Below are 22208 nucleotides of genomic sequence, written 5' to 3' on the forward strand. Positions count from 1 at the left end.
ATGCGTTGTAGCTTCATTTTATATCAGCTTACAGGGCGGGAGCGGGGGGGGGGCACCACCATTTTGGGCCCCACCAAAAATTATACAAACCTGCCGCCTATGCCCGCAGCATCACCACACCCGCTGCCCACCCTAGGCCACTTCGCCCTAGTCCTTCTTGACTCGTCCTGTCTCTTTAAATCCTACTTCGGGCCAATGACTAATCAGCGTTCTGTCCCCGCCCCCTCATGAATATTCCACCTGGGAAGGAGGCGGGGCTCGGCCCCGTATGCTAATCGCAGCTGCTGATCGCTGACGCGCAATCACACCACGAGCCGCCTCGCCCGCTGATTGGCCGGGGGAGACCTGGTCTCATTGACAACAAGCCGAGGAAACGCGCGGCCCTGGCTCCTGGCACGCAGGTGGGGGCGGGGCTGGCCCAACATGGCGGCGGCAGCGGCGGGTGCTGGGAGCCTGGGCTGAGGCGGTGCCCGGCCGGGGGAGGGTTGAGGCGCACGGCGGGGGCGGGCCCGTGTGCGGAGCCGGGATGGAGAGCCGCGAGCTGGGCATGGAGGCCATGGAGACCCTGACCGAGCTGGGGGACGAGCTCACCCTGGGGGACATCGACGGTGAGAGCGGGGAGTCCGCAGGGCAGGGAGCCCGGCTGTGCCCGCCCCTATGGGGGGGGGTGCCCGGGGGCACTGACATAGGGGAGCTCCGGCTACATCTGCCCCTGTGGGGGGTGTGCCCGGGGGCACTGACATAGGGGAGCTCCGGCTACATCTGCCCCTGTGGGGGGTGTGCCCGGGGGCACTGACATAGGGGAGCTCCGGCTACATCTGCCCCTCTGGGGGGGGGGTGCCCGGGGGCACTGACATAGGAGAGCTCCGGCTACATCTGCTCCTCTGGGAGGGTGCCTGGGGGCACTGACATAGGGGAGCTCCGGCTACATCTGCCCCTCTGGGGAGGGGGGTGCCTGGGGGCACTGACATAGGGGAGCTCCGGCTACATCTGCCCCTCTGGGGAGGGGGGGTGCCTGTGGGCACTGACATAGGGGAACCCCAGATACATCTGCCCCTCTGGGGAGGGGGGTGCCTGGGGGCACTGACATAGGGGAGCTCCGGCTAAATCTGCCCCTCTGGGGGGTGTGTGCCTGGGGGCACTGACATAGGGGAGTCTGGGCTGTGCCAGCCCCTCTGGGGGGGAGAGGGCTGCCCGGAGGTACTGGCATAGGGGAGCCCCTGCTGTGCCTGCCTCCTTGGGGGGTGCCCAGGGGCACTGACATAGGGGAGTCCGGGCTCTGCCTGCTCCTCTGGAGTGTGCCTGGGGTGGTGCACACACTGCATAAATCACCTGTGGAGCTAACTCATTGCCAGGGGATGTTGTGAAGGCCAAAAGTGTAAGGAGGTTTAAAAAAAACCTAGGTAAGTTAATGGAGGATAGGTCCATCAATGCTTATTAGGCAGGGTGGACAGGGATGTAACCCCATGCATTGGGCGACCCTAAACCTCTGACTGCCAGAAGCTGGGACTGGATGACAGGGATGGGTCACTACGTAATTGCCTTGTTCTGTATGTGTCTCTTGGTGCTCTGGTACCGGCTGCTGTCAGAAGACAGGCTACTGGTCTAGCTGGATCATTGGTCTGACCCAGCATGGTATCTCTCTTGTTCTTACATGTCGGTGCATGGGGGGGGGCACTGACATATGCCCAGGCTGTGTCACCTCCCTGGGGGGCATACCAGGGGGCACTACCATGTGTGTGGAGAGAGGTGCTGATGTGTGATTGGGCTGTGGTTGCTTCTAGTGGTGGCCTCGGCATGTATGACTTCAAGTTTTGCCCACTCGCCTCTAAAGTATGTAGTGGGTGTATGGCCAGCTTGTGGCCCCCCTTTCTCTGATGGGGAGAGTGATGTGTGTGGCAGCTTAAGCCTGTGTCTTCCTCCACAGAGTAGCTGGCAAGGGAATGAAATGTGTGGGGTTCACTAACGCACATGTGGCCATTCTGTGCCCATCCACTCGGGAGTGTGTAGCATAGGTGTGACGTATATGTGGCAAGCCTGTGATCACCCGCGCAGTATCTAGGGGGGCAAAATCATTCAGTAGACTTGCAGTGTGTGTGGTAAAACTTGCTCCTTTAGATATGTCACTTCCTGTTATGATATGTGTATGATGTGAGGCCACCTCTGTAGTCCTGGATACATGTGCCTGCCTAGACAACATTTATGTGCCCACCTGGGAATGTCTGCCTGTTATAGATATGAGTCATGTGATGAAACGGTCCCCATCCCACCCCAGGCAGGCATGCAACATGTGTGTCCTATTCACTGGTCTTCCCATGATGTGCCTGCAGCATCCTGTGTGCCTCCCTGTGAAACAGCACTGACGTGGTATGGCTAGCATGGTAGCTGCACCCTAGAAACCTGCTTTCTGTTAGTGTTAGGGGACTTCCTTAGGGGATAAAGATGTGCCTGCTTGCTTCCTTCTTGTATCCCTACTGACTACATTGTTGTATTATGGGTGTGTAGACTGTCTCTCAGAGCAGCATGTATACCACTCTGGCAGTTTAAGACACTTTATTTAAGAGTTTACAATGTGAAAGTCTGTCTAAAAATGCTGCTACTTTGATGTGTGGGAGCAGTCCTGTCACTTGATGAACAATCTTGTTTAACTTGTATCCATTGTGGTTTTTTTAAATGTTTTCAGAGGGACTGACTCACTGTGGGTGGCACTTAGATACCCTGGTGGTGAGTGTGGTATAGGAACTTATATGGAAGATATTAGAATAGTGCCCTTTCATTCTAGGACAGGTGCTCAGTCCCAGGTCTAGTAGGTTCCGTCCCTTTTTTCTAGTTCTTGCTTTTAGCTTCTTGCCAGTACTACCCTGCAGTAATAGGGATTAAAAATATCTTTCTTAGAATCAAAGAAATTAGAGATGGAAGAGCCCAATAAAGTCACATCTTTTTTTTCAGCACCACCCTTGCTAATATCAAGGCTTGGCTGTTTCCAACAGCATATTCCCCAGGGCTTTTTCAAAGTCCGTTTCAAATGACTCAGGTGATTAAGTTTCCACTAATTGCTATGAGAGGTTATTCTACAGATCATGTACCTTACTGTTAGAAAAGGAGAAGCTGATCATGGAGGGAGGGAAGGGAAGCCCAGGAGCCTTTCTTCCTCCAAGAAATTGTGGTTCTAGGTGTTAAGCCACTGATTTCCACCAGCTCAGTGGTTTGACTTTCTTTAAAACTTGGCAGCAAAGGTGCTGTTTAATGTTAATTTTTTTGTATTTAATAGAAATCATTTGAATAGATTATTTAAAATTAAATTTGAAATTGGCAGATTTATTTTTAAAAATAAACCTGTATTTATTTAAATAGAAAAACCAAATTCCAGACACCATCCAAGGAGGAGTGAGAACTATAATTCAAGCGTTGGACTAGTTCTTTGCATTTGTTTAATTGGTAAAGAACTCAGCTTCTTCACTGATGTGAGTTTGATACAACATTTTGTTGACATTTTACTGGTACTGGGTTACGTAGAACTGTGTTCTGTAGTAACTTGTCTTGTTCCTCTTTAGTGGCTCACTCCTTTCAAACACATAAGGGCCTATATAATCTTTGCAAAATAATAGGTTCATCATTTAGTTGCTAGCTGTTGGCAGCCTTCCATATTCCTGAAATCTTATTTTCTGGCTTATGCAGTTTGTGTGGTTATTTTGCAGGTTTCCTCTCCTCCTTTGCTTTGGCAAATAGGTTTTAGGAAGGAGAGTTGTCATCTGGCTTTGTGTTTCTTACAATTCTTTGTATTTTATTCTCCTTATTGTACTTTTGCTAGCAAAGCTATATAGTTTTTGGAAAATGTGTTTGTTCCATATGCAGCCTAATGTCCTGAAATTCATCCTTTGGGGCTTTTTCGTTTTTGACTTTTTGGTCAAATTCAGGTTAAACAACACTCAGTTACTGATAAAAGTGGGATTTGACTTGTTGATGAAGCAATATATTTAAAAAGAAAAAAAGACTTCCTAAGATTCCAAGTCAGTAACTTCAGAATTGTGAATAAATGCTCTTTAATACAAAATAGTTGAAAATCAGCTCCTAAATAGGAACTACTGTGCCAGAACAAAACCTTGTCCAATTTAGACCTGTTTCCTGCCTCTAATAATAGCCACCGATGGATTCTTCAGAGGAAACTGAAAAGCCTTGTTGTGTAAGACTACAGTGATAAGCATGGTGGGTATTTTATTCCTGACCCCAGCGGGTGATCAGTTTGACAGGTTATGCAGATAAATATCCTTTGTCATTTTATCCACGTTAGCACTGCTGTAGATGTTCTCCTTATTTACAAATGTTTAATTCTCTTGACATTTTCCTACGTGCTTCAATAGTATTTTGCGACAGGTTCATTGGATGCTGCACAAAAATGTATGGCCTTCATTCATCTGGCCAAAACCGCAGTCAGTTTTATTAGTCTTTTGCCCCATCTGGTAGCTGTTTCCCTCAGATAGCTGATGTGCAGATGGAAAGTAAATTATTGGGCCTCTTGCAGCCAAAGTAACAGCAACTTATTCTCAGTGTATAACTAAGCTGAGAGGGGGAAAAAGAATCCATTTGGGCCTCCCAGACTTGACAGGGTTTTTTTCTTTAAAATAGATTATCCTCACTCTTGGGGATTTATCCCATCTATTTACTGATATGCCCGTTGGGTAGAAGTGAGGAAAGTGAGAGAGATTAATATGGTACAAGGCATAGAGGATGCAAAGATGCAGGATAATATTTACTTGCTTTTCTGTCATGGAGGCTGTGAAAATGAATTAGTTAATACGTACATGGCATTTTGGAGTAAAGTCTTATATAAATGCGAAGTATTAAGAGCTCTTCTGCTGTGTCTGTACAAACTGAGCCAACCTCTTATGAAAAGCTCTTTTTTTCCTCCCTACAGCCCTACCTAGCCACCAAGGCAGCCTTTTGCGTTTGTTGCACTCTGCAGGATAAAATGGAAGGATCTCTAGGTTAGATCCTTTTAGGGAGCAGTGATGCTTTCATTTCTAAAGTCTTATTCTTTGTTTTCATTTTTAATGGATCAATGCTTGCATTAAATTAACAGTTGCTGTAGAACTGTAGCCTGTTTAGAAGGGACATGTATTGCAGGAGATCATGAGGGATGTTTGATTTTTTTTTTTTAGTGGTGTTTGTTTAAAAAATAATCTAAGAACTAAATGTGGGCATTGCTTCCTCTCACCAAAGCCCTGTAGGATGATGGGTCCGCTAGGTTTTTGTTTTTCCCTTAGGTTTAAACTTTAACTTAAGCTGAATTCTTGTCTAAATTTCCCCACTTCTGAGGAGCTTATTGAGACAGCTGCCATTTATTCCCTTACGCTTCCCTAAAAGCTTGGTGGGAAAGTAACTGTTGGGTGGGGCTCTGCGATTGTTTTGTTCCTATATGCCATCTGAGTGTCTCGGAAGGCAGCTGTGTTAAAATGTAGGTTTTGTAATGTCTGTGCTCATTTTGGAGATGGCTTTATTAATTCTTGTTTGCGTGGGAGTTGCGGAACAGGCTGCCATCAGACTCAGCATGGGTAGGTGCAGACTTCTTCTGCAGCTCTTCCGCATCTCACTCCTGACTGTCGCAACCTTTTCCCCACCACTGTTCCAGATGTGACCCCTTGCTGTCTGCAAATACTACTAAATGTGTGTTATGTAGCTTCTCTCCTATTCCAGTCCTGGATCATCCTGAACCTCCCCCCACTCCCTCCCATGCTCACATAAGCTTCTGAGTCCTGACCTAATGATGGTGGAGGAATGGAGCAGTATGAGGATAGCACTTACAAATTTTTCTTATTCTTTTCAGAGATGCTGCAGTTCGTCAGCAACCAGGTGGGGGAGTTTCCAGATCTGTTTTCAGAGCAGTTATGTGGCACCTTCCAGAGCAGTGGTGGAGGTAGCACTGGTGGAACCTTGGACCATCCGCTGCAGAGCTCATACAGCCAGGCACAGCTGCAGTCCTTCCCATCCACCACCGCCTCTCCCCAGCTCCAGGCTGTGCAAGTCAAAGTGCCCCAGGCAACAGCACCTGCCCCTCAGCGGTCTGCACCCCTCCTTCAGCCTCGTCCCCAGCTCCAGCCCCAGCTCCAGCAGCAGACTGTGATGATTACTCCAACTTTCAGCTCTACTCCCCAGACCAGGTTCATTCAGCAACCGCTAATATACCAGAATGCAGCCACGAGTTTTCAAGGTAGTGCCTGGGGGCTCAGAACACTGTTTTTTGTATTGTAGTCACGAAAAAAAGCTACTTTTCAAAGAAACCTTTAGGCATGATGGCTCTAGAGGATGCCGTTTGCCCAATAATTCTAATTTATGACCTGGTCTTTGGGAAATCACTGGTACTGCATGAAGAGTTTCAATCTAAATGAAATGTACTTTCACTCAGATTCAATGGGCAAGACAGGAAAACTCTAGTGTATGGGTTTCTAACTCTTCATATGATCTACGTGTGACTCATTTATACTTGCTCGCCTCAAATGTGGCCCCACAATCCTTTGCATTGGCTTCTTGACGGGGCTTTGTAGATGGTGCTTTAGAAATTGTGTCACAGTTTACTTGTGTAGTGCTTCTAGCTGTGGGAGCAAAGGATAAACCCAGCGCTGGAACTCTCATTCTCTCCCACATGGCAGTGTGTTTTTCCACTAGAAGGTTGGGCTGTCTTCCCACTGTGACACTGCATCCAAGGCAATAAGATAAGGGACTACGGCATGTGGTACGAGGGTTCAGGTACTCAGAGTTAATGCATTTGGTGAGTAGGGGCACTTCCCAGAAGGTTCAATTAGAAATCATCTGACCTTAGTGCCTGGGAGCCCTCGTTGTGGACCAGGACTCACCTGAGCTAGGTGCTGTACAAACACAGCCCCTGCCCCTAGGGGCTAAACTAATAAAAATAATGAGCTCTCATTAAGGTCAGTCATCACAGTTCTCTATTGCTTAGGCATCGGATTCTGTTCTCATTTCAGGTGCTAAGAGCTGATGCAAGGGATAAGTCACAGGAGGTACTAATGGCAGCATTGTAGGGAAGGCCGGGCCAGAGACTCTGGTATAATTAAAACGTTTAGCAGATAAAAGTGTGTCCAACCTCTTCCTCCCATGCTCTTGCCATTCAGCTGCTCCCAGCTGGTCCGCAGTGCATCCCAGATTCTTTTGTGCTAGGCCCAGTGCCATCAAGGGAATTTGTATGATCGTTCACAAGGTAGTGGTGGTGCCATGAGTTACCTACTCAGCCATTTACAATCTTCCGGGGTATCATAACCCCCAGACTGAGAGCCTCTCTGCTGTGCTGTCCCTCACATCTTTTTCTCCTTTTCAGTGCTTCAGCCTCAAGTTCAGAGTCTCGTGACGTCCTCCCAAGTTCAACCAGTCACCATCCAGCAGCAGGTGCAGACTGTGCAGGCTCAGAGAGTGTTCACACAGGCTGCCAATGGCACCATCCAAACACTAACCCCTGCCACAGTCCAGACAGTAGCTGCTCCTCAGGTCCAGCAAGTTCCAGTAAGTAAAAATATGGAATATGCAAAGAAGGGAGTGCCTAGTGCCCTCAGCAAATGCAGTGTGGAGGGTACAATTCGCAGAACTCCCCAGGATCCATCCGCAGGGCCGGCTCCAGGCACCAGCGAAGGAAGCAGGTGCTTGGCGCGGCCAGTGGAAAGGGGCGGCATGTTCGGGTCTTCGGTGGCAATTCAGCGGCGGATCCCTCAGTCCCTCTTGGAGTGAAGGGCTTGTTGCTGAATTGCTGCCGAAGAATTAAGCGGTGCGGTAGAGCCACTGCCGAAGTGCTGCTGATAGCGGCTTTTTTTTTCCCCCTTCGCCTATTGGGGCGGCAAAAAAGCTGGAGCCGGCGCTGTCCATCGGGGAGGATATTGCAGGAGCCGCCTTGGTTGCTTGATTGATCCAGGAATGGGGTCTGGTGGGTGGGACTGGCTGAGGCTTAGTTGCTTGATTGGTGCTGGGTTTACTCGGGGATCCTGAGTTGTTGGGTGTGGAAAGTGATTCTAACAAATCTTTCTACCTTCCAAAAACATCTTGCTTTATTTAACCCAGGCAAAAGAGCTCCTTACTGTGAACATACCACTTGGAATGTTTTGCACTTCACCCTCAGCAAGTTTGCAGATGACACTAAACTGGGAGGCGTGGTAGATATGCTGGAGGGTAGGGATAGGATACAGAGGAGCCTAAACAAATTAGAGGATTGGGACAAAAGAAATCTGAGGTTCAACAAGGACAAGTGCAGAGTCCTACACTTAGGATGGAAGAATCCTATGCACTGCTACAGACTAGGGACCAAATGACTAGGCAGCAGTTCTGCAGAGAAGGTCCTAGGGGTTACAGTGGATGAGAAACTGGATATGAGTCAACAGTGTGCCCTTGTTGCCAAGAAGGCTAACGGCATTTTGGACTGTATAGGGCAGATCGAGGGATGTGATCATTCCCCTCTTTGACATTGGTGAGGCCTCATCTGCAGTACTGTGTCCAGTTTTGGGCCCCACACTACAAGAAGGATGTGGAAAAATTGGAAAGAGTCCAGTGGAGGGCAACAAAAATGATTAGGGGATTGGAGCACATGACTTATGAGGAGAGGCTGAGGGAACTGAGATTGTTTAGTCTGCAGATGAGGGGGGATTTGATAGCTCCTTTCAACTACCTGAAAGGGGGTTCCAAAGAGGATGGATCTAGACTGTTCTCAGTGGTACCAGATGACAGAATAAGGAGTAATGGTCTCAAGTTGCAGTGCGGGAGGTTTAGGTCAAATATTAGGAAAAACTTTTTCACTAGGAGGTTGGTGAAGCACTGGAATGGGTTACCTAGGGAAATGGTGGAATCTCCTTCCTTAGAGGTTTTTAAGGTCAGGTTTGACAAAGCCCTGGCTGGGATGATTTAGTTGGGGATTGGTCCTGCTTTGAGCAGGGGGTTGGACTAGATGACCTCCTGAGGTCCCTTCCAATCCTGATATTCTATGATTCTATGAATATCTGTCATGTCACATAGCATGATTAAATGTAGCACTGGGCAAACTTCAAGTTTCTGTTTGACTAAGCATCAAAAGTCTGGCTGCATAGTTATACGTTATCCTGTGTGTCTAAGTTGCTTTGGTCAGCCAAACCAGACTTGAAATCTCATGCTAGCAGTCTTTTATGGTAGATTTCTAATTGTTCCTACTTTTGGTTAGGCTGCCAATAACCTGTCTACTTTTTCTATTCCTGTTAGAATTTCACCAATGCAGCTATTAGAGCATTTTCCCCTGTGAACGTCTGCTATATGGAACATCATCCAGTATTTCTCTGCTGCTTCGTCTCCTATCAAATCTCTTTTGAAAATATGCTCACAGAAGTAAAGGGATCTGTTTTCTCCCTTTGCTATTATGTGAAGTGCTTCACCGTAGGGTATACACTCTGTATGAAAGAGATTACTGAGGTTAAGCAAAACAGTAACATGTCCCTTATTATCCCACCCAGGATCAGGAATGGTGAAGTAGCTGCAAAAATGGAAAAGCAAGGAAGAATATTTTAGGGTAAAGGGTAACCAGCCTTTACTGTTGGCTTCAGTTTGAGTGAAGTTTGGGTTAACTGATTATTTCAGCCAAATGAGGTAAAACCTGACCTTAATTCTCAGGCCATAGATGAGAATGATGGAATCCTAGAAATGTAGGGCTGGAAGAGACCTTGAGGTCATTGAGTCCAGCCCCCTGCAGGACCAAGTACATCTAGACAATCCTGGACAGGTATCTGTACAATCTGTTCTTAAACTTCCCATGATGGGGATTCCACAACCTCCCTTGGAAGCCTATTACAGAGCTTAATTACCCTTATAGTTAGGAAGTTTTTCTTAGTATCTAATGTAAATCTCTCTTGCTGCAAATTAAGCCCATTACTTCTTGTCCTACTTTCAGAGGACATGGAGAACAATTGACCACCATCCTCTTTATAACAGCATTTAACTTACTGGAAGGCTATCATCAGGATCTCCTCAGTCATCTTTTCTCAAGACTAAATGTGCCCAGTTTTTGAACCTTTCCTCATAGGTCAAGTTTTCTAAGCCTTTTATCATTTTTGTTGCTCTCCTCTGGACTTCGTCCACATCTTTCCTAAAGTATGGCACCCAGAGCTGAATGCAGTACTCCAGCTGAGACCTCACCACTGCCAAGTAGAGCAGAACAGTTACCGAATGCTATTAGACTTTTTCACAATTGCACCACATTGTTGATTCCTATTCCATTATGTGATCCATTATACCGTCCAGATCCTTATCAGAAGTACTACCACCCAGTAGTTGTGCATTTGATTTTTTCCTTCAGTGTAATAATTTGCACTTGTTTTTATTGAATTTCATCGTGTTGATTTCAAAACAGTTATCTAATTTGTCAAGGTTGTTTTGAACTCTAATCCTGTAAACCAAAAGCATTTGCAGCCACTCCCACCTTGGTGTCATCTGCAGATTTTATAAGTGTACTTTCTACACCATTATCCAAGTCATTAATTGAAAATACTGAATTGTGTTGGACTCAGGACTGCCCCCCTGTGGCACCCCACTAGGTACACCACTTTATTTTCACACCAAATGGTTGATGATTACTTTCTGAGTACAGTCTTACAACCAGTTGTGTGCCCACCCTAGAGTAATTTTCCCTAGTTTGCTCATGAGAATGTAATGTTAGACTGTGTCAAATGCCTTACTAAAATCAAGCCATACCATGTCTACGGTTTTCCCCTATCTCTTAGTCCAGTAACCCTGTCAAAGAAGAAAATTAGGTTGGTTTGGCATGATTTGTTCTTAACAAATCCATGCTGGGTATACTTATAACCCTATTGTCCTTTAGATGCTTACACAGTTATTGTTTAATAATTTGTTCTAGATCTTGCCAGGGATCAGTTAGGCTGATTGGTCTATAATTCCCCAAGACCTCTTTGTTCCTCTTTTTAATGATAGGTACTATGTTTGTCCTTCTCCAGTCCACTGGGATCTCACTCATACTCCATGAATTCTTGGAGATGGTTGGTAACTGTTCAGAAATTGATTCAGCTAGTTCTTTAAGGACAGTAGGATGAATTTCATCAGGCCCTGCTGACTTGAACACATCTAACTGGTCTAAATATTCTTGAGCCTGTTCTTTCCCTATTTTGGCTTGCTTTCCTTCCCCCTTGTTGTCAATATTATGTTGAGTATCTGTTCACCATTAACTTTTTAGTGAAGATTGAAGCAAAATTGGCATTAAACTCCTCCGCTTTCTTGATGTCATCACTTATTAGCTCTCCTTCCCTGTTAAGAAGAGGACCTATATTTTCCTTTGTCTCTTGCTCCTACTGTGTCTGAAGAACCTCTTCTTACTGCCTTTTATGTTCCTTGCTAGTGGAATTCATTTGGTGACTTGACCATTCTGATTTTGTCTCTACATGCCTGTACTTTCTTTGTACTCTTCCTTAGCACTTTGTCCACGTTTCCAGATTTTTTAGGATTCCTTTTTGATTTTTCAGGTAATTAAAGAGCTCCTGGTGGGCCATATTGGCCTCTCGCTATTCTTCCTATCTTTCCTTTGCATTGGGATAGTTTGCAATTGTGACTTTAATATTGTCTCCTTGAGAAACTGCCATATCACTTGAACTCCTTTATCCCTTAGATTGTCTTCCCATGGGACCTTACCTACCAGTTCGTTAAAATCTGCTGCTTTCAAGTCCATTGTCCTTGTTCTGCTGCTGTCATTCCTTCCTTTCCTTAGACTCATGAATCTCTCATTTCATGATCACTTTTCACCCAAATTACCTTCCACCTTTAGCCCCACAATCAAACCTTCCCTGTTGCCGAGAATCAAATCTAAAATGGCTGCCCCTGTTATGTCCTCCACTTTCTGAAATAAAAAGTTGTCCCCAGTATGTTCCAGGAACTTACTATAGATTTTGTGTGTTGCTGTATTACTTTTAACTACCCAAACATATATTGGAAAAGACCTCCATTACTGTCAGGCTTGTGTTTTGGAGATTTCTGTTTGTTCACCACCACCATTGCATCCTCCTGACTTGGTGATCTATAATACCGCCAGCAATGCTGTGTTCAAACCAGCATTTGAATGGCTGCCAGAGGCTGTCTAGCCCTGTTAAGTACTGAGTGCTCACTCCAGTAAAATAGGGTGTGTTCTCAGGGGAGCCAGTTATAGGTGCAACCACTGCAGAGGGGAGACTTAAACCCACCCTTTTATTTTTGCATGTTAATTTCCCCATAGAAATAGCAACTGGTTTTCAAGTCATGTCTATCTTGTTCCTTCCTTTCCCATCTTCCAGCCTTGCGTACAGGTTGTCTCATTGTGGAGTTTGCGTTGACTTCTGACGTTCGGAGAAAGTCCTGGTGGTGTGGGGTGAGGGAAATAGGGTTTCCAGACCTCGGGTTTTTGCTACTTACCAACTCTTTATGCAGTCGGATAGGTCTGTTATGTGACAGGTTTGTGGTTACTGGAGACAGAGCTATATTTCCTGATGCTCACCTGCTGTGTTCCCATATTCTGTAATCCCTAGGTCCTGGTCCAACCTCAGATCATAAAGACAGATTCTCTTGTCTTGACAACTTTGAAGGCAGATGGTAATCCAGTTATGGCTGCAGTTCATAATCCAGCCCTCACTACACTGACCACCCCTATTCAGACAACAGCACTGCAGGTATGAACCTTTCCTCTAAATTATTGCCTCTATTTTGTTAAGTGTTTGGTGCTCTCCATGAGTGACAATGGGAGGGAGTTGGAGTGCTGCCCTGGTCATGCCCGAGATGAGGAATAGCCTCTCTTCCACCAAGGCTACAGATGCAGTTTGTGCATTTTTGGCAGTGTCTGCTGACCAGAGAGCAAAGACCAAGGGTAGACTCCTGTTTATCTTTTTGCTGCATTAGCCAGAGAGGAACATGGCCTAATAATCCACTGCCATTTTAAAGCTTTTTGGAACAGGAGAGCACTCATAATTACAAGGTAGCAAACTTAAAATAGCTCAAAGAAACCTTAATGCATGCTCTGTGAAACGTGCTACTACTAGATATTATTGAGGCAGATGGCATGGTAAATTTCAAAAACAGATGTCTATATGAACAGCATCCTCAGTGGCACTTGACTGTAATAGTGATTACAGGAACTGTCAGACATGCTTCATGGCATGAACAGATCACTGACTCAAAGAAAATCTCCTGGAAAGGTTCTAGTATTGCATAGACTGGTTCATGATGAGAGGGTTTCTTTTTCTCCCAAAGCATCCACAGTTGGAGACAAATTTTCAAGCCTAGATTAACCATTGGCTTGTTCTGGCATGGTAGCTGGGCTTATTGGGTAGTTGTGAGCAAACTGTAAATAGAAGTGTCAAAATATTGGCTCCCTTTTAAGAAAGGAGTTGCTATCCTAGCTTGCAAAGACCATCTGGCCAAGCAGCGCAAAGATTTGAAGGGGTAGTAGAATAGAAGCCTTGGGCCATACTTGTTAGCTGGTGGAATTATGCGTTTTTTTCACTTCCCTCACAAAGGGATTCTCAAAGAGCTTTATTTCTCATTGTATAAAGGTAGCTTTGGAGATCCATTGGTTAGTACAGAGGATTTTGGGAGCCAGCAGGATCCTGGGTTTGTTTTTCACATGTTCAAATGAAAGTGACTCAACACTGATGAAAAGTCTTAGGTCAGCAATCCTAGAGAATGAAGTACTTTCTCTCCATACAGATATTGGCATGGCCGATGGCATTGCTCTAACTAATGTGTCTTATCCTCGACTTGGGGTGTGTATTGAGGTGAGGGGGTGTATTTCCTTGGTCTCTGTAACCCTTTTATTTCCTGATTCCACACTTCATTTTTCAGACTCCTTTTTCTCATGTGGCACACATCTCATGTAACTGTTACTAGTAATGCTGTGTGTTCTCTGCCTTTTTAGACCTTGGTTGGCAGCAATGGGACCATTTTGACCACGATGCCCATGATGATGGGACAGGAAAAGATGCCCATCAAACAGGTGCCTGGTGGGGTCAAGCAGCTGGAACCGCCCAAAGAAGGAGAAAGGAGGACGACCCATAACATCATTGAGAAGCGATATCGGTCATCTATAAATGACAAGATCATTGAGCTGAAGGACCTGGTCATGGGAACAGATGCTAAGGTAAAGAGATGAAAGCTGCTGTCATTAAGCTTGTGTGGTCTGCAGCCCTCTCACCTCCAGATATGTTAGATAAGAAGAATCCTGCCTAACTGCTTTGTTGGTGAGACCGTAGCTGGTGCAAGCTGTTAGTGGTGGTAGTTTTTAATAATTATTTAATTGTGGGATGGTAGACTGCCAAGGAAAATGCATGAATAAGAATACTGCTGGCTCAGTGTTCCACGGTGATGCTAGGGGCACTGTTGCTGGAGACTGAGGTAACAAAACACATGACCTAACCTGTCTTGGTGGTTAAAGATCCTCTGGGCCTTTTGTAAGAGTTGTGTTAAATAACTCTCTGGTCAAATTCCAACCTAGTTAACTACAGTGTTACACCGTTCCCCAGTAGTTTCAATAGTGTTCTTTGCTTCCTTTCTTAACTGTACTGTTAAGTAGCTGCCTGGAAGTGGCTGCATTTCCATGATGGGTAAATGAATCCTATAAACTGTCTCAAAAGAGCTTTGGAATGAAAGTTGTAGAAATATAAAACTATTTTTTACATGGAACTGGGCAATTTGATTCCTTGTTGCTTTGGTTTGTGAGAACTAATATTGGTTCAAATGCTAAAGGTGTGCTGTGAAAGGCTTTGCCACCATAACAAGACCTGAGTTCAAGGTTGTGCCCTTTCATTCGTGCTATTTGCTGACATCACTGTTGCAGATCAGGGAGCTGCAATTCTTAACATTGCTTCTGGTGTTAGTGAGGCCTGGGGAAATGGGAAACTTGAGTTTTGAAGAACCAGGCACAAAACAGTGCTTCCATAGCTCTTTGTGTCTGAGTGGCTCCATGTGCTTTACAAGCTAAACCTAGCAGCATCTCCTAGGAGGCAAATGTTTTCACTCTACTGATGAAGGTAGGAGGTCTGAGGCACAAAAGTTATGGGACTGGCTCAGGATCTCCTAGTGAGCCAAGGGAAGAGTGAGAAATGGTCATTGTGTTAACCCATAAAAGCTTGTTCCTCCTGAAAAGAGCCCCTTTTACTTACTCTAGCTATGCACTTGTATCCTTTCTGGTTAAGGCTAGACCTGAATTCTGTTACTCCGATTGGGGTTCTTAAACTGTTTTTAATGTTTGTTTCCAATAAATATTCACCCCTGTGGTTCCCAGGCACAGTAACTCCCCCTCTAGTTAGCAAATCACTCTGCACTTTTCAAGGTGTAATCTTTCCTGACCTCAGCGCTGACACTTTCAGTGGCTGTGTTGGTGATACTGGATGGTCATTTTTCCACCCTCTCTGTATATCACATGGTGAAGAGGGTGGCACTGCTTAGGGTGGATGGGCCTCTGGTTATGTGATTGCTCTTATAAACTGCTTTCCATACGTGTTGCTTCCATGCAGATGCACAAATCTGGAGTACTGAGGAAGGCCATTGATTACATTAAATACCTACAGCAGGTCAATCATAAGCTGAGACAGGAGAACATGGTTCTGAAGCTGGCTAACCAGAAAAACAGTAAGTTATCAGCGCCAGGCAGGAGTGGGTCAGGAAGCAGGAGCATGTGCTTCCTCCTACCCATTTGTGCCAGTGGTGAAAGATTGCATGTGAAATCACACCAGTGTTGGCCCATATCTCTGTGGCCAGCTGAGCAGAGTGGGCAGGGCACAGGGCATGGTTGAGAGGTGTGTAGTAAATGGAATCTCTGATCTTTGCAGAGCTGCTGAAGGGCATTGACCTGAGCAGTCTCGTGGACAACGATGTGGACCTGAAGATGGATGACTTCAACCAAAACGTTCTCTTGATGTCTCCCCCGGCCTCTGACTCGGGGTCACAGGAGGGCTTCTCCCCCTATTCCATTGACTCTGAGCCGGGAAGCCCGCTCCTGGACGATGCAAAGGTAATTGTAGTTAAAAGGAGAGCAAGGTGGCTAGCCTTTCCAGGGGTACATCATGGCCAGGACTTCAGATCCTTGTGAGTCTCAACAGTGCCAGCTGCTTGTCATTCAGGAGCAGTGCTGACAGAGCTCTGAAGGGTAGGGCTGCAGGGAACGGAGACATGACTCTCACCTAAAAGGGCTCTACTTCAGGGGGAGAGCCAAATGTTTGCTCTTGTTTGTTTGTATTGCAATGGCACATACAGACTCCAGCCAAGCCAGGCTGCATCATGCTAAGCTCTGTACAGATATCTATGTCGTAAAAGACCCTGCCTCAAAGAGTTTTTAGTCTTGAAGACAAGACACATGACATGGATGAAATAGGAGATGAAGGAAGGGAGGATGGGTTAATAGTAATAGCATGTATTTACACACACTAGCTGTGTGCCTAATTTCTACAGGCAATAAGCCCATGAGTAGTTGAAATATTAACTCACCACCTGCCTAGTTATTATCAGATAAAAGGATTTTGTAGGCATCATAATCAAGGTGGGCAAGGTGGCTACATGTGGCTTTGATGGAAGCTTAGTGCTGGCCTAAAATAAGGAATCCAAGAAACTGAAATGATGGGGGCCAGAGTGAAGGTTAGTCACTTTGCTGCTCCAGGTCCCTCTTACTGAGCCAGGAAAGGCTGCCCCAGAGTTCTTGGTGGCATTAGTCAAATATGTTGAAACTCATGCTCTTCCCGTCATGTGTATGTGAGCGCGCACGTGTGCACACACCCACTTGCTGTTTCACAGTGTGTTTAAAGTTATGTCTCTTCCTGCTCTTCCTCTCCATCCCTGCCCTTTGTGAAGGTTAAAGACGAACCCGACTCTCCCCCTGTGGCCCTTGGCATGGTGGATCGCTCTCGAATACTTCTCTGTGCTCTCACATTCCTCTGCCTCTCCTTCAACCCTCTGACATCCCTCCTGGAGGGGCGAGGGATGCCCGAATCAGACAGCCCTGTACATCATGGCTTTGGAAGGAATGTACTGGCCATCGAGTCAGGTAACCATTTAAAAACAGACTTACAGAGTGCATCCAGCCTCCTTTGTTTACAAAGTGTTGTAGTAGTGAGCTAGAACCCTGGCAAAGGGGAGGTCAGAGACCTGAATGGACTAGTGAGTGCTTAAGCATGATTAGTACTTACAAGAGGAAAACTAGGGGTGGTAAAATCAAATCCAGTGGGCTACCAGAAGGTACCTATACGTAGCCCATCACCACAAGCTACCCTGGTTGGACAGATGCTGTGGAGTTTTGAAATAGGTCACTTTTTTCTATTTCCATAAGGGTGAACTTTCTAATGAAGTTCAAAGAGCTATTTCTCTGGTCATTTTTCATAATTTACAAATCAAGCCATTTGTGAAAATCAGTGCAGAAATCATGGCTCCTGCCACAATGTTAACTTGGCCATGCTTCCCAGACTCTGTGGTTTATGGTGTGTGTTTAACAGCCTACACAGATGTGGTTAAATTACACTTTTAACAAGGACCAGGAAGCCTATAGTGACCTCTGCAGTTTCCTGACTTGTAACTGTGCAGCGTTCATGCTGCACTAGCTTACCTTTGTGCATTTAATTAATATCTTACTGTGTCCCTTTCAGGCATCAAGCATCCTGGGATGCCCAGTTTTTCACTAGAGCCACTTGCGCTGACCTCCCCTCAAGGGGAAGTTTAGCTTTTTAAAATTAATTTTGTAAAATGAGATTATTTTAACGTTGCAAGCTTCTACGTCAGTGTTCAGATGTCAAGAAATCAATAACTACAGTCAGTTGAAGAAAATCAAATCTTTCCCAGATTCAGGACGTGTTAAATGGGGTCACAGTGACATGTTGCCTGCTGAGCTTGTGCTATCCAGGCTGACTTCTCTGTATTTCTCTTTTTGCCAGGTGCTGGCGGCTGGTTTGGCTGGATGATGCCCACTTTGCTGCTGTGGCTGGTGAATGGTGTAATTGTCCTGAGTGTGTGTATAAAGCTCCTTGTGCACGGGGAGCCAGTGACCCGGCTGCACTCCCGCTCGTCTGTAATGTTCTGGCGGCATCGCAAGCAGGCTGACCTGGATTTGGCAAGGGTAAAGCAACCCCTCACTATGCAGAGCAAATCCTGCCCTTCCCCCAGTGACTTCTTTGGCGGTCCCGATGGCTGGCACTTGGGAGAATGCCAGCATTTCTAGGGTTAACCTTCCTGTGCAGTTTGAAGTGGAAAACATGGAGAGAATTGGTGCCAGATAAAGGACACCAGTCTGCACGAGACATCAAACAACTAAACATGTACGGCACAGACAGCAGCGCTGTAAGCCTCCCATCTACAGTCCCTGCATAGTGCCTCACTCTTGCCTTGCAGGGCAGCCTGGGGGAGGGGAGTTCAGTCTTCATTCCCGCTCAATCCTAGGCAGCAAGGACATTCCTCAGCACAAGCAGCTGCTCAGGATGCCGCTCCTGGGCTGAGGAGGCTGTGGGAGAGCTCAGAGGGAATCACAGAATCATAAGCAGGCAGGCAGAGCGGGCTGCTTTGGGGGAGAGTGCTGTGCCGAGCAGAGCTGGGGGCTGACGTGGGGGAGGGGTATTCCCCTCTCCCTTCCTCAGGATAGGTCGGTCAACCTGCTGTCTCCCCTGCCCCAGACACACCACTCTCCTCTCCCTCCCACCACACACACCAGTTGAAAAAGAGGCTGACAATCTACTAGGATCTCCCTGGAATAATGGGATTGAGAAACCTGCATCATGTAATGCTGTATCTGCCCCATGATGCATTGCAAACCCTTCCCAAAGCACCCTGTGGCCAGTTGCACAATGGGATAGCTACCCATAGTGCACTTCTCTCTGTGACGACGCAAGAGTTGCTAGTGTGGATGCACTCTGCTGACATAGGAGCTAGTGTGGACATGCAACAGTGATTTTAATTAAAGCGGCATAACTTTTGCCAACAAAACTTAGTAGTGTATACAAGTCACTACACTGGCACTCGGCTGAGAGGTGTCAGATTGCATGGACCATGGAGACTTAACCCTCCTGGTTCCTGGAGGTGGGGCTCCAGGGCTTGGGAGGGGAATAGGGTGTAAATGGGTGTGGAGGTGCATGGATGTAGCTTGCACTGCCTCTGCTCAGACTGTACGTGTTCTGAGGGTAAATAGAGCCCTGTGGTCAAGGGCTGTCAATGCAGCCCCGTTCAGCAGCTTAAATGGTCTTTGTTTAACCATTCACCATTGCGTTTGCAGGGGGATTTTGCAGCTGCTGCATCAAATCTGCAGATCTGCCTGTCAGTTCTGGGCCGAGCGCTGCCTGCGTCCCGCTTGGACTTGGCCTGCAGCTTGTCCTGGAACGTGATCCGCTACAGTCTGCAGAAGCTGGGGCTGGTTCGCTGGCTACTGAAGAGGACTTCACAGCGACAGCGAGCAAGAGAGGCTGCTGCCGGTTTTGAGGACGAGGCCAAGACCAGTGCTCGGGATGCAGCTCTGGCATATCACAAGCTCCATCAGCTCCACATCACAGGTAAGGGCAGAGGTTGCAACAGAACTGTCTTCCCCTGATAGAATGAGGATGCTCGTAGCTGCCCTTTTCATTGGGTCCTTGGCAGGGCTCCTTGTCCTGCTGTCCCCAAATCTGCTACTAGCTCAAGGGGCAAGTTACACACAGACTGACTTGAAATGTCACAAAGGAACAACACCATTCAGAAGAACGTCTCAGTAAGCGTCACCTCTCCTGGGGCAATAGTATCCCCTCTGGGGTGCTGTGATCTGGAAGGCACCTCCAGGGTTTTAGTTGGCATGATTGAACACTGTTATAAGGTCCTGTCCACACCACAAAATGGAAGTGTGTCGAGCTGAGTTGGGGGTTAACCACATAGTAACCTGATTGCCTTACTCAGTTATAATTGTACCGTGGATGGGTTCCAGAATTCCCCGTGGCACATTTTGCAAGAGTAAGCTGTTAGTAGGTGCCCTGGGCAAATTCCAGATTGGTTATGCCACCCTAAAATTCATGTTTTATTTAAAAAAAAAAAAAAAAAAACCTGGGGTTTCTCTGACTCTCCTCCCCTGAACTGCTGGGTGGCAGTGCTGTATGCTGTTACACAGCTGATGCAGTCCACCTGGCAGGTTTCAGTGGTAAGTGATCCATGTGCATTTGGCTTGAAAAAGAGGCTTTCCCAGGTGGCTGCCAATAACTGCTATAGAATCTAAGCTTTCATTGAAATGATAAACATTGTTTCTAGCCCTTCCGGTTGTGAACAGCAGGGACCGATGCCGTGCCGTCTGCAGAAAGACAGCTTGGGAGTCTTTGCTCTCGGAGCTTTCCCAGGCAGCAGCAGATTGAGAACGGACCGGAATCTCATCAGTGTTCACTGCTGTTAGTGGGGTTCCTGAGGGTCAAATTCACTCATGTCACTTAAGCAGGGGAAGTGGAATCAGGTGCCGAGCTAATCGCTGGAAGAAGACCCTAAAATCAGAGACGGAGGGAGGAGTAGATTAGCAGAGACCACCACCAACACACTCAGGCTTGTGTACACCTCTGGAGTGTGGTGTGGTACACCTCTGAAGTGTGGTGTGGTACACCTCTGAAGCTCTGCTTACATGTATGTACACACACACTGGCAAGCTTTTGGGGATTGTTACGTGATGAGTGGAGCTTTCACCACTTCCTTTTGGTAGAATGATTCAGTCTAACAAACCACTGACACATCCTGATGTGTAGCCTAAACTGCCCTTTGCCAATTTTCTCCCATTAATGCTAGTTAAGCCAGCTTGGACCACCCTGAGCAATTCTCCAGCCTTCTTGATCATGCTATTCAAATACCTGTGCAGTTCTGGGCCCCAAAGGAAGCTGGCTAGTCCAGTGAGGATGCGTGCAGCAGCACAAGACTCGATCTCATTCCTTCCGTGGTTGTTTGGCTCTTGGAGAGCTGGGGTGGGGAAGCAGGGAAAGCACAGAGCTGTGGCTGCAGCTCACAGAGTCCAGGGAGAGAAGTTCCGGTGCAGCTGCTCTGTACACAGAGCACTGGGTCATGATGCCTATGACACGATAAACTTTTTCTGCCAAAATGGTCCAGCCTGTGTAGGATGCAGGCTGAGAGACGCATGGTAATTGTATTAGTTGCACTAGGATCTGTTTTGCATGGTGACTGTATAGGAGAGGTGAATTCTTCTCGTCTCTCCCTGGCACAGGTAAACTTCCATCCAGCTCAGCCTACTCAGGTTTGCACATGGCCCTGTGCGCTGTGAATCTGGCTGAATGCGCAGAGGAGAAGATCCCACCCAGCATGATGGCAGAGATCCACCTGACTGCTGCTGTCGGCCTGAAAACCCGCTGCGGAGGCAAGCTGGGCTTCCTGGCGGTGAGTGCGTCCCCCAGTGCCTCCCAGCAGAGCTCTGAGCAGGGAAGCCTGCGTATCTCCAGTCAGTCACTGTTTAGCCAAAGGGCGCATAGTTAGGTCTTGGTGGTTGTGACACTTCGGGGGTTCAACCCAGACCAGTGAGGGGTTGTCACCACCTGCCCTGTGGCTCTGGGTGCCTTCAGGGCTATGCTGCCATGGCTCACAGCCTGACACCACAGCCAGCCTACAAGCATGCAGGTCACACACCCTGTCTTTTACCACCCGGTTACTTTTTTCAGAGTGACCCCAACACCCTTCCAGTCCTGAATTTCCCCCAAACCGTCTCCCTGTGACATACTGCTGGGGTTTCCAGAACTGAGAGTTACTATGTTCCCCCTCTCAGCCTCAGCAAGTGAGAGCTTTGCTATAGCTAAGCTGTGTGACAGCTCCCTGATGCACCAGCTTGTCTGCCTTGCCAGCAAACTCTTCGGGACTCCGCCAGTCCAAAGCTTGCCTTGCAGATAACAGTGAACCCCAACTCCTGAGTTTCCCCAGAGACGTCTTCCCCCTTTACTGAACACTCTCAAAGCTTCAGTTCGTTGCTCCTTTAGCAAGACAATACACTGCAGCTCATTAATTTAACTGGGGTTTGACAAACACTCTTATTTCAATCAGTGCACTGGAAAGGGTTATAGTAAAAGTAAATCGAAGTTTGTTTACTGAAAGGACACAAGTTTAAGTGTTACCAAATATATGGCACAAAGAGAGAGGGTTACAAGCAAACAAAAGTAAAATACGCTTCTAAGACTAAAATTTAACTTCAGCAAGTTACAATCCTTACCTAAACGCAGTTCCCAAAGACTTCAACCCCTTTGCATGAAGGA

The 22208-nt window shown here is 46.8% G+C and overlaps 1 protein-coding gene across 2 annotated transcripts in view; it reads left to right on the plus strand.

Moving 5' to 3' along the window:
* Positions 1-334: 334 nt before the first annotated feature.
* The window catches only part of SREBF2 (sterol regulatory element binding transcription factor 2), a 35440-nt gene continuing 13566 nt past the window's right edge, over positions 335-22208 (plus strand). Inside the window, exons 1-11 of one of the 2 annotated variants that reach the window (XM_039491517.1) lie at positions 335-401; positions 5825-6208; positions 7331-7512; positions 12522-12662; positions 13904-14125; positions 15501-15615; positions 15816-15997; positions 16831-17023; positions 17904-18085; positions 19232-19505; positions 21176-21345. In XM_039491517.1, the coding sequence (XP_039347451.1) occupies positions 5827-6208; positions 7331-7512; positions 12522-12662; positions 13904-14125; positions 15501-15615; positions 15816-15997; positions 16831-17023; positions 17904-18085; positions 19232-19505; positions 21176-21345 (2043 nt within the window). In that variant the 5' untranslated portion in view covers positions 335-401; positions 5825-5826. Of the gene's footprint in view, positions 402-452; positions 609-5824; positions 6209-7330; positions 7513-12521; positions 12663-13903; positions 14126-15500; positions 15616-15815; positions 15998-16830; positions 17024-17903; positions 18086-19231; positions 19506-21175; positions 21346-22208 lie in introns of those variants that run through there. The other variant, XM_039491510.1, reaches the window with a different exon arrangement.

The sequence above is a fragment of the Mauremys reevesii genome, linkage group 1 (assembly GCF_016161935.1).
Source record: "Mauremys reevesii isolate NIE-2019 linkage group 1, ASM1616193v1, whole genome shotgun sequence".
NCBI lineage: Eukaryota > Metazoa > Chordata > Testudines > Geoemydidae > Mauremys > Mauremys reevesii.